The sequence below is a fragment of the Echeneis naucrates genome, chromosome 13 (assembly GCF_900963305.1).
Source record: "Echeneis naucrates chromosome 13, fEcheNa1.1, whole genome shotgun sequence".
In the NCBI taxonomy this organism is placed as follows: Eukaryota; Metazoa; Chordata; class Actinopteri; order Carangiformes; family Echeneidae; genus Echeneis; species Echeneis naucrates.
In genome coordinates this window covers 1,417,363-1,428,989 of record NC_042523.1, presented here as the reverse complement: position 1 = coordinate 1,428,989, position 11,627 = coordinate 1,417,363, and the positions used below count along the sequence as shown (strand labels likewise).

Below are 11,627 nucleotides of genomic sequence, written 5' to 3'. Positions count from 1 at the left end.
CCCCCCCGTCCACCCTAAGCAGAAACTTTTTCCTGCTGTTGTTACTTCCTGTTTGGTCAGAGCGGTCTCCTCCGGTGTCTTCAGTGTCTTTGTCTGAGGAGTCTGTTGGTTTTCTGCCTGTCGTCCGCACCGACACTCGTCCCCAGCTGACGTTAAATCTCCTGGGAAGAGCTTGATTCAGTGACCATAGCAGGAAGCCGGGCTGTTCACGAGGAGGAGCCGGTGTCTGCCTGGTTCTTGTGCTCCGGGGTCCTGATGGATTTTACTTAAATTGCATGTCCTTTACTCCCACTAATGATGAGCTCTCTAAGAGCTAATGCTAAGTAGACTCTCTGCTAATTAGCTGGCGGTGCTATCCAGGTTAGTTAAATGAGTTAACGTCGTCACAGTTTGACCACGGACTCCGACATGATCTTCCGCTGGTAAAGTGCCTATCGTTTGAATCCACTTTGTGTTGAAAGCTAAAGGTGCTAATTAACACAGCAGCTAGCCGCGGCTAACCTGGGTTCGATGTGGTTTGCTGGTCGAGCAGACAGGACCCGGAAATTAAATGGGTCGGTTGGGGGTTTATGTTGGTCCTCGTTTTGAGTCAGACCTCACAGCTAAACTTCAATTTAACAGGTTTCGAAATCAGTTTGGTCTGGTTTATTAAGAGACAGACCAAGTCAGGTTTGTGGGTTTAACTGAGTTTAAATGGGCTAAAACTGGATTTTAACTGTTTGCCGTTTTTAAAATCTCAAATGTAAAACTGAGTCAGTGTTTGTTTCCTGTTAGGACTTCGAGTTCAGTTGGATTTCTGTTCGGCGGAATTTTTAATTTGGTGCAAATTGAGACACGCCTGGGTTTGAAACCAGCTTTAAATGTCGGGTAGACTTTGCTGTTTGCAAATGGACCTTAAGTGAGGGAAAATTGGTGAACTGGACGAATGCCAAACTGACTCACAAGTCTGCTTAGTACAGAGTCTGAGATCAATTGGATCACAGGTATCTTTATTACTCTCTCTCTCTCTCTCTCTCTCTACTCTGAGGTCATATCAGACTTTTATTTAATAAGGTTTTGAATAGAGGTATTGGTTTGGTTGTGTGTATACAAGTCCCAAGCTAAAACGGGGCTAGTGAAATGTGTTGAATTTGTTTATAATTGTATTGTATACTGGCTTCACTGGACCAAGAGTGAGGTCTTTCACCAGTTTTCAACAAATTTTTGGTTGAGAAGTAGGTTTAGGTTTAGTTCTAGATTACATATGTAACTTATTTTTCAATCATTAATGTTTTCTAGTCTGGTTTGATTTCAAAGAGAGTTTAGTCAGGCGTGTCAGTGTAGTCAGAAATGGTCCTCTCTGTCCTCACGTAGACAGTCAGTGTTGGTTTTTATGTTTGAAGAGTCCTCTTCTTGTTTTGGTCTTGGATGCAGTTAGTCCAGGGTTGAGAGGATTTAGTCCGGTGATTGGCTCAGAATGGCAGAGCTCCAACAGACTCCCACCCCACTCTGCTGCTGCCGGAAGTCACTGCCAGTCACTAGGCCTTGGTGTGTTGGGGACTCCACAAGACCCTCAGCAGTTCCAGGTCCTGGGTCTCCACAGTGCCCCCTGGTGGATGTGGCATCAGCATCTAACTTCAGCTGCTTCCAGCTCCAACACTTTCACTTGGACCTCCGGCTGAACTTTGCTGTGAAGGAGATGAGTGGCTGGTTGGTTCTGGATCTGATCCCAATTCAGATGGGAAATCACATCCTGGTTCTGGATTCCCACCCATCTCTCTTAATTCACTCTATAGACTGTAAGGTCCCAAGGAGTGGACAGGAGGAGCCTGTTTCCCTCACCTACCGGATTGACCCATTCACAGATTATGGATCATCACTCAACATCAGCCTGCCAGCAGCAGCTGTGAAACCAGGCCGACTAATTGAGATCACGATCCGCTACACCACCACAGATGGACCGGCGGTAAGGAGATCACAGCACACATTTGTTTTTGATTCGTGTACCATCAGCTGATTGGTCTCTATATCTTTCAGCCTGTGATTAAAAAAAAAATAATAATATGTGAAATATAAAGATTGTCATAAACTCTGGAGTTTGCTGGTGCTGAAATTCAGGACTACAGTCCATCAGGTCCACAAAGAGTCTCAGTAGGACTTTCTGCAGACTTGAGGAAAACTTAACCACACTTAATTTGGAAAATTACCCAGAATCCTCTGTATCATTTAACAGCCTAAAATAAGTGTGATTTGAAACAATGTAATGAACAACAGTTGAGCTTCAGGTCAATTTCTGAACCTGTTCTGCTTTTCAGCTTTTAGTTGTTCAGGTTGACTGATGGATACAGGTCTTAGAATCATCTGCAGTAACATCTTGTGTACATGTAAATTTTCGTTGGATGATGATAATAATAATAATAATGATGATGCTTACAGTAATGCAATGATGATAATGATGATTATGATGCCACTCTTTATTAGATCTGGTGGCTGGACTCTGAGCTGACCTGTGGTCAGTCTCGGCCTCTGGTCTTCACTCAGGGTCACTCTGTGTGTAACCGCTCCTTCTTCCCCTGCTTTGACACACCGGCTGTCAAGAGCACCTACACCGCTACTGTCAGGGTGAGTCCTAATCCCTTTGTGAATTATTCAGGAGTAACTTAATCCAAGTTAAAATGCAGTCATTCTGTTATCTAAAGATGTAGTTAGTTTACAACATCCAGGCTAAAATGTCAACATAAAAAGACTCGGTGATGTTCAGTGACTGACATAAGTAAATGTTGAATATATATCACTTTTATATATCAGTATTATTCAAATATCACACTGACCCTCTATTTCATAAATTTAGTTGAGACCTCAGTTGTAACAGTGTAACTCTTCATCATCCTCTTCCTCTACAGGTCCCAGATGGAGTAACAGTGCTCATGAGCGCATCTCGGAGTGCATACTCTAAGCAGGATCGGGTCTTCCAGTTCTCCATGGAGTTCCCTGTCCCATCCTACCTGGTGGCGTTGGTGGCCGGAGAGCTGCAGCATGTGGACGTTGGCCCGAGGTCAGTCAGTCCATGCTAACACTGAGTCTGGGAGCTCCTTTCATGTTAGCTGGAACTACCTCAAGGTCTTCTTCTGCTTCTTTTTCTTCATCATCATCTTATTTTTATTCTCTTCTTCGTCTTTCTCCTCTGTCTTCTTTTCCTCTACCTACTACTTTTTCCTTTCTCTTCTTCTTCCACTTCCTCCTTTGTTCTTAACACGTAATAAGAACTGATCAGCTTTTGACACAAAAGAAGACAGAATTAAATGTATAATCTAATTCAATAACATCAAACTTATATGTTGCAGATCTATTCATCAGATTTTATCTCAGACACACATCAACCAGTTGAACAACAGCTGACAGTTTAAGTAAACACAGACGGCTTAATTTAAACTAATCAACTCTGTCAGTTCATTTCAGAAAATCAGATTTGAACGACTGGCCTTAGATAGGCTTGTGGTTAGCGAGTGATCAGTTTGGAGTCGTTTCTTTAACTTTCACTGTCACTAGGCCTTGGTGTGTCAAAACACCAGTCACTAAATCCTAGCCCGAAACTGAACGTTTTAAAATTTTAAATATTTTTGGTCAATATTTTTGCTGCAGTTTAACTCTGACTGCTCATCCAGTGTTTGAGATATTGACGTGTGTTCATGGCATTCAGCCTGTGCCTGTTTTACTCTTTCGCATCATTAGGAGTCGCGTGTGGGCGGAGCCATGTCTGCTGTCCTGTGCCGTGAAGAAGCTTGGAGGCAGTGTGGAGCACTGGCTGGGTGTGGCTGAGGACCTGTTTGGGCCTTACCTGTGGGGCAGGTGTGTGCACAGTTGCAAAGGTTTTACAGTGTAAAGACTGAAAGTACAAGTAACATGACCTCCACCTTTCCACAGGTGTGACATTGTGTTCCTCCCTCCCTCATTCCCCATCGTTGCAATGGAGAACCCCTGTCTAACTTTCATCATTGCCTCCATCCTGGAGAGCAGTGAATTCCTTTTGATTGATGTCATCCATGAGATTGCTCATGGCTGGTTTGGAAACACTGTCACCAACGCCACCTGGGAGGAGATGTGGCTGAGCGAAGGGCTGGCGACTTATGCCCAGAGGAGGATCACTACAGAGGCGTATGGTAGAGTGACTGCTGAAAAATACAATTGGGGATTTCATTCATGAATGAATGGATGTCTATCATTTCCACGTGATTTAACTTCATACATTTCGAAAGTAATTGTAATTTTAGGTCAAGTAGTTACATAACACTGGACATAACCCCTTAAATGAATATATATTTTTAAATATGCTTATGATTAATCAGTTGTCAGTATTTAATTAAACCAAAATTGATTACAATATCAAAATATTAAATGCTAATTCAAGCCCTACTAACTAAATGCCACAGTAAAAATTAAGAGGTTCGCATACTTTTTGTCCCTATTATGTATGTAGCGTAGCTACAGAATGAAACTGAGTAACTATTTCCTCCTCATCCTGAGGTGAGGCATTTACCTGTCTGGAAACAGTCGTGCGATTGGATGCCCTCCACAGACAGCTGCGTCTTCTTGGAGACAATAACCCTGTGAGCAAACTGCAGGTTAAGTTTGAGCCAGGTAACGAAACACACACACAGAAAGACATGCACACACTCAGCGTCACTGACACAGCTCAGTGACAGCATTGTCTTTTTTTGTCTCCAGGTGTGAATCCCAGCTCTCTGATGAATCTGTTCACTTATGAAAAAGGTTTCTGTTTTGTGTCTTACCTGTCTAAGCTGTGTGGAGACATCCACCGCTTCGACCACTTCCTCAGGGTCAGTATGCACATGCACACCAACCACATTAAATCAAATCAAATGTATTTTTATAGTTTCAAATCATAATAAGGTTACATCAAACCACTTTACGCATAGAACAGGTCTAGATCAAACTATTTATGGAGTTGTTAAAGGGACCCAACATATTCCTCAAAAAGCAAGCACTTGGCAACAATCGCAAGGAAAAACTTCCTTAACCCCTTTGAACTGAGCTTGCCACTGGTGGCACATTTGCACAGTCACAATTCAAATTGAAAATTAAAATTAAATACCGTTAGTTTGCAAATTTTTGTTCTATTGGAGAAATTCCAGCAGGTTCTGAAACCTGAGAAGTTGCGCTTAACAGCCAATATAGGGTCATTATGGTAATTCCATCCGAGCTGTTGCCGGAAGTTGGCGAATCCACTTAATTTTTTTGACTGTTAATACACTGTTTTAGTATTCTGTGAACTGCAAGATATCAAAGGTTCCAAGTGTTACTTAAAAATGGGCACTTTATCATTGGACATTTTCTGGCTCTTTTTATGGTTAAAATAAGAAAAAATTCCCAGTAGACAATAGGATGTTGATCTTGCGTCAGAGTCCACCCCCGGACTAACCCTGGGAGTCGGTTTCATAGAAGAGGAGTCTGATAGCTGAAAGATCTGCCTCCCAATTTCCTCTTTGAGACTTTAGGAACCACAAGTAAACCTCCATCCAGTGGACAAAGTGACCTGCTGGGAAAATAAGGAACTATGATCTCGCTGAGATATGATGGAGCTTGTTCATTAAGAGCTTTGTATGTTAGGAGAAGGATTTTGAATTCTATTCTGAATTTTAGTTGCAGTCAATGAAGAGAAGCTAACACAGGAGAAATGTGATCTCTTTTTGTAGTTCCTCTTAATATTCGTGCAGCAGCATTCTGAATCATTTGAAGGCCTTTCAGAGAACTGTTGGGACTTCCTGATGATAATAATGAATTAGGGCTGGGTGGTATACCGATTTGTACCGAAACTTGTCTGAGTTCAGAAGTAGAAAGTTGCAGGTAATCCAGGCCTTTATGTCTGTAAAGACATACCTGAAATCTGACTAGCTGATTAGTTTTACTTGGCTTTATTGGTAAGTATAACTGAGCATCATCTGGATAATGAATGAAAATTGATGCCAGGCTTCCAGGTGATATTGACCAATTGAAGGCTGGTGAAAGGGATTGGTGCAAGTGACTTGCATGATAAACTAAAGTGCACAAGGAAGAGCCATTGTTGACATGAACAAAGTGATATCTGTTAAATAATATTGTTTAAACTAGCTAAGCGCAGCTCCTTCGATCCCAATTTCACATTTCAGTTGTAGATGAAGTTGCAGATCAAACTCACGTTGATCAGATCCAGAATGTACATTTTAATTAGTATAAACAGACCCCTAGAGCAGGGGTCACCAACTCCAGTCCTGGAGGGCTACTGCCCTGCTTGTTTAAGATGCTACCCTGCCCCAACACATCTGATTCAAATGATCAGCTCGTCAAGCTCTCCTGAAGTCTGATAAGGAACCACTCATGCTCCATTTTCCAGTTTGAGTGGGAGAGAATGAGGACAGGGCTTTCAGAGGACTATAACCAGATTTTAGTTGGATGGATTAAAATGCTGGAATAAAATATTGCAGCCACCCCTCCTCCTCAACCTATAGTTCGAGGAGTATGAAAGTTAACATGAGTGGGGCAACACGGCAGCATTGTGGTTAGCGCTGTTGCCCAAAAGTGAAATTATATCAGATTTGATTCACATGCCTGGGGAAGACTTTGTGTGGGTTTCCTTCAGGTACTCTGGTTTCCTCCCACTGTCCAAAGAAATACATGTTTAGGTTAATTGGTGGCTCTAAATTGCTGAGTGCAAGTGTGAGTGGTTGTCTCTTTCTGTCTTTGTGCACCCCGCCCTTGCCCAATGAGAGCTGGGATTGGCTTCATTTGCTTTCCCCTCAACCCAAAACCGGATAAGCAGTAGAAGATGAGTGCATGGTTTAGATTTGTTTAGACTGACATAGTCATCCTGCTGCAGCAAGGTTTTCAGTGATACAAAATAAAGAAATAAGATGATCATTCAACAGATCATTAACTAACAAGGATTTGGATGAATGTGATCTCATATTCAATATACCACATTTAATTTTTTTAAATCTTTGGATCCAAATGGGTGGTAGATTTAATTTCAGTTACGTTCTTGATTTTAGATCTCATTTATTTTAATAGATTCATTAAATTTATGTGGGCAGACATTGTTTTTATTCTTGTTGTTTATTGTAGTCAAACACCTGCTCTGACTGAAGCCCAGAGAAGGGTGTTAAACTGCAGCTCTGCCTCCTGATCAACCACTCACACTCAGAACTACGGGCAATTTTAGAGTCAATAATTAACATAAACATGCATGTCTTTGGGGCAGCACTCCAGCATAGTGGTTAGTGCTGTTGCCCCACAATATGAAGGTTGTGAGTTCATTCGCGGGCCTGGAACCTTTCTATACGGTGTTTGCATTTTCTGCCTGCGTGGATTTCCTCCCACTGTCCAAAGACATCAATCTTGTTTGGGTTGTGTGAGTGGTTGTTTCTCTGTCTCTGTGTGTTGTCCCTGTGATGGACTGGCAACCTGTCTGGGGTTTACCCCGCCCTCGCCCTGTGTGAGCTGGGATTGGCTCCGGCAGCCCCCGCAACCCAGAAATGGATAAGCTGTTGAAGATGAATGAATGCATGTCTTTGGACGATGGGCATGAACTGAAGCACCTTCATGAAATGCATGCAAGCTCAGGGAAGCTCTCCCTTCATTGCTGGAACAGTGGAAGAAGATGAGGCTTGCAGGAGGTTTATTTTAATATGATCCAATGTACATCCACCAGTTTTGACTCATCGAGCAATGTGTCCTCGGCCTTAGAGACAGACATGGTTTCACATGAATATGTGTTTTCCTTTCTCTGATACCTTCTGACATGTAATAAATTACTGTGGAAACATTATTGATAAAGTCGCCAGTTAATAGTCAGGTCCAGGTGACAGTCGCTGTTTCCTTCTGCTGCTGCTTGTAGTTGGAGCCGTAAGAGGTCAGTGTTGATGTAAACAGCTTTCCCTCCGGTGTGTTCTCAGGATTACATTTCAAAGTTCAAGTTTAAGAGTGTGGTGGCTCAGGACCTCATCGACTACTTCCTCGGTTATTTCCCTGAGCTGCAGGGTGCTGCTGTGGCTCAGAGAGAAGGTAAGTGTGCCCGTTAAAATGAAATGCTTCATTGCTTTCCAGCAGAAACTGTGTGCATGTTTGAAAAAGATACATTATGACACCCCCACCCTCTTCACTTCCCTGGTCCTGCTCCTCAGGTCTAGAGTTTGAGCGCTGGCTCAGCGGCTGTGGGCCTCCTCTGTATGAGCCAGATCTGTCAGGCGGAGATCCTCTGATCCAGCCAGTCCAGGATCTGTGTGATCTCTGGAGGAACATTGAGTGCCCAGACCTGCAGACTGTGACCAGTTTTGACCTCTCAGTCTGGAGTACCTTTCAAATCGTCCTGTTCCTGGACCGGATGCTGGACCACTCCCCGCTGCCACATGGTGATGTTGCTAATACTATTGGTAGAACTAAGTACATCTTGTACTACTGCTAATAATCAGTCTGTCAGTATTGCAGACATACTAAAATATAACTGCTGCTAAGTGGCCTAGTATTGCTATCTAACTTAAATGGATTTAGGATGAAAAGACAAGGTATAAAGAAATGCTGATTAAACTGAGGATAGTGATTCTTTCCGACCTGGTCCTCCTGCTGCTGACCCACATGGTAGCCAGTGAGATTATTGATCTAGACCTGTTGAAGAGATGCTGATTGACTGCTCTGTTACTGTAAACTGATTTTCAGTGTACTGAGGATATGGCCACATATGAGTTCATGCAGGACCGAGTCTACCATGCTGTTAACTTGGACTGACTCACAAGAAGATAAAAAATGAAGGAAATGCATTTGTTTTTTTGTTCTGTTATGACAGGACGTGAAACACATTTAGCAGGAAGTAACACCTTACCAACCAACACTGCTTTTCTCCCAAAATGCTCTGTAATGTCTCTTTTGTATATTCATCTTTAAATCTGTCTCTTTCGGCTCTCTGACTTTGTCTCTGACTTGTCTGACTTCTTGACTTCTCTGCAGGCGTCATGGCAAATCTGTCCAGTTGTTATTCAACTCTGTTTGATGGTCTGAACGCTGAAGTTCAGATCCGCTGGTTGCAGATGGTGGTGAGGAACACTTTCTACCCAGACCTTCCCCGAGTCCAGGCCTTCCTCCACAAACATGTGAGAGCACGACAACATGCACTGACATACCGATACTGATGTAGTAGTAGAGTATTTTTACAACTGAGACAGTCTCTGTGGTTATCTTATTTTTTTTCTCTAAAGATAAAGTGAAGACTTCATTGACAGCAGTTCCATAGTGCTTTGATCATGCTTCTGTTGAACATGAACTCTTCCCTGACCACAGACGTCCAGGATGTACACAGTGCCGCTGTATGAGGACCTGGTTGCTGGGGTGATGAAGTATGTTGCAGTGGAGATTTTCTACCAGACTCAGCGACGCATGCATCCAAACCTGAGACGGACAATACAGCAGATCCTGTTCCAGAGCAGCTCCACGCAATCCAATCAGAATGCTCCAGCTCTGTCGCTCATGTCCTCCTCCTCTCCTTCCCCCTCCCCTTCGCCCTCCCCCTCCCTCACCACACAGCCACAACAGCCGTCTGCCAAAGCAACCACCACCATCGCCCTAAGGGATGTCAACGTGTCGGCATGAGGTACACCTCCACTGGCATGCGATGGAGGGATAAGCCATTGGTCAATCGGTGACTTGGTAATGAAAACCCATTTTCCAATGTATGATGTTAGGAGTTATTGTGGCAACAGCAGGAGCTAATTGAGAACTACAGACACTGAAAGTTTACACACTGAAGTTCACTCCATAACTTTTCAAAGTCTGGTTGGGGGTTGGAAGCAGGGGTCAGAGTTCAGAGGTCTCAATTCAGCGGATGCTGCTGTAGCATGTGATAACTCTTGAGTGTCTGCCGACTGACCCTGAATCCTGGGGCGACCTCTGAGTTCATCAGTGGCCTCAACCTCTGAGCTGATGTATTGGTCAAAATGCAGCCGGGGCCCTGGGAGGGACCTTAGTGGCCCTAACTTAGAGTGTGGTGAAGATATTTACTCCTGGCGCAATTTAACTGGAAACTTGAAAAGAGAAACAAGTTTAGTTTTGTGTTTCTCTCAGTAGAATCGGTTTGATGTGATTGGTTCTTAAGTCCAGCTCAGGACTTAAGTGAGGCTCAGGTGAAATTACCTCACTGCTGAAGCAAGCCTCATCTTTTAAGTTTTGTAATATAATTAACCAATTCTCTGCTCTGCCTCTCTCTCTCTTTCCTGCAGCTGTTGAGACTCTGACAGGAAGTTGTGGCTGTTACTCTGACCCAGTTAGTGATCAGACCTTTGGACCAGGTGTTGGTGTAGCCCTGCCTCTTTATTTGGTGCTTTGAGAGAAATGGACAGTGTTGGTCTATTGATCTAATAATTGTGTAAGCATAAGTTAACGGCAGAGTCGACTACAACCCACTATAGTGTCTAGTGACAACACCAAACAGGACTTGGCCCTTCTGCTTCATAACATGAACCAAACTGTGCCTGCCATTCTGGAAACATCTGAATCCATCAAAGGAAGTGATGTAGAAAGTTCCCAGCTTTCAAATAAAGTGCTGTCTCTGGAGCTCAGATGAAAAGTCCCTCAGAGTCCAGTGGCATGAGTATGTACATCTGGATTGTAGATCTTCTTTAGATCCAGTCCAGTTCCTCTTGACCAGAGTCCTCCTGCCTCATTCACTGCTCTGTTCACTCTTTGTCTGTTCTTTCAACTACTGCTGCTAAACATGCTGAGTGCTAAATAACCAAACATGTAGCTGAGACCAGCACCAGACCCTCCAGATACCTCATCTTATTGATCCTGTTTCAGACCAGAACCCTGAGCTCCTGGCTCAGACTCTGATCTGTCAGTCTCAATGTTGAATTGGATTTTTATCAGCGAGTTGCAATGGACAGGGTATGTAAAATAAAACCAGTCGTCTACACCCGAGTGGCCTTAATGCTGCCTTCACTGCAACTAGGAGATGAGACTTCAGGCACAAGTTCTGCTCATTTGATCCTGCTTGCTCTTGGTCCCTTTAATGACGAGTGTGACTGTTTGTACCTGAAATCACCAGCAGTAAAAACAGACTTAATATAGCCCTATGAGTTGTTTCTGAGAACAGATGGGTAATTGAATGCGTGAAGAGCAAGGCAAAAATCACGTTTAGCTTTTTAAGTTTCAAACCTTCAGTTCAGACTGAGTGCATTTGTAACATCCTGATCAATTGTCTGATCACTCTGAAGCCAATAAATTTCAGATAGTTGTACATCAACAATATAAAAACACTTAGGGTGGTGAATATCTGCAGCTCCTCCGCTCAGATATGAAATGTTTCGCTGTTCCCAGCTGACTTTGAATGCCTCCATACACAGGTTTGTAATCAGTGTGATTCAAAATAAACATTTGAAATGACCGAATGTGTTTTATTCCTTATTTTCCTGAAACTATGTGACTCTGGGTATTCATGATCAGTTGAAACGGTTATCAAAATCTTACTTAAATCTAATTTTATCATTTATTGTAATCTATCGGAAACAACGGCGAACGTGCTCATGACGATTTCAACAGTTTCCGGAAAACACGGCAATGTTGTAAATGTGCTTTCAAAATAATGTGTGAAAATGCAGCTGCGATGA

General features: G+C 43.1%; 1 protein-coding gene across 4 annotated transcripts; it reads left to right on the top strand.

Annotated features, from left to right (window-relative positions):
* Window positions 1-50: 50 nt before the first annotated feature.
* On the top strand, window positions 51-11,404 carry rnpepl1 (arginyl aminopeptidase like 1). 4 transcript variants are annotated; one of them, XR_003841394.1, is made up of 12 exons: window positions 51-1,945; window positions 2,461-2,601; window positions 2,883-3,034; window positions 3,712-3,828; window positions 3,904-4,139; window positions 4,504-4,617; window positions 4,705-4,817; window positions 7,929-8,037; window positions 8,157-8,384; window positions 8,977-9,119; window positions 9,307-9,672; window positions 10,242-11,404. XR_003841394.1 is itself a non-coding variant. In XM_029517144.1 (12 exons), the coding sequence occupies exons 1-11, from the start codon at window positions 1,457-1,459 to the stop codon at window positions 9,613-9,615; spliced, it is 2,151 nt and encodes a 716-aa protein (XP_029373004.1). In that variant the 5' UTR covers window positions 51-1,456; the 3' UTR covers window position 9,616; window positions 10,242-11,404. The 4 variants fall into 4 exon arrangements, 3 of the variants coding, with proteins under 3 accessions (XP_029373004.1, XP_029373005.1, XP_029373003.1); XM_029517144.1 differs by having other exon boundaries at window positions 9,307-9,616; XM_029517145.1 differs by having other exon boundaries at window positions 4,531-4,617; window positions 9,307-11,404.
* Window positions 11,405-11,627: the final 223 nt, after the last annotated feature.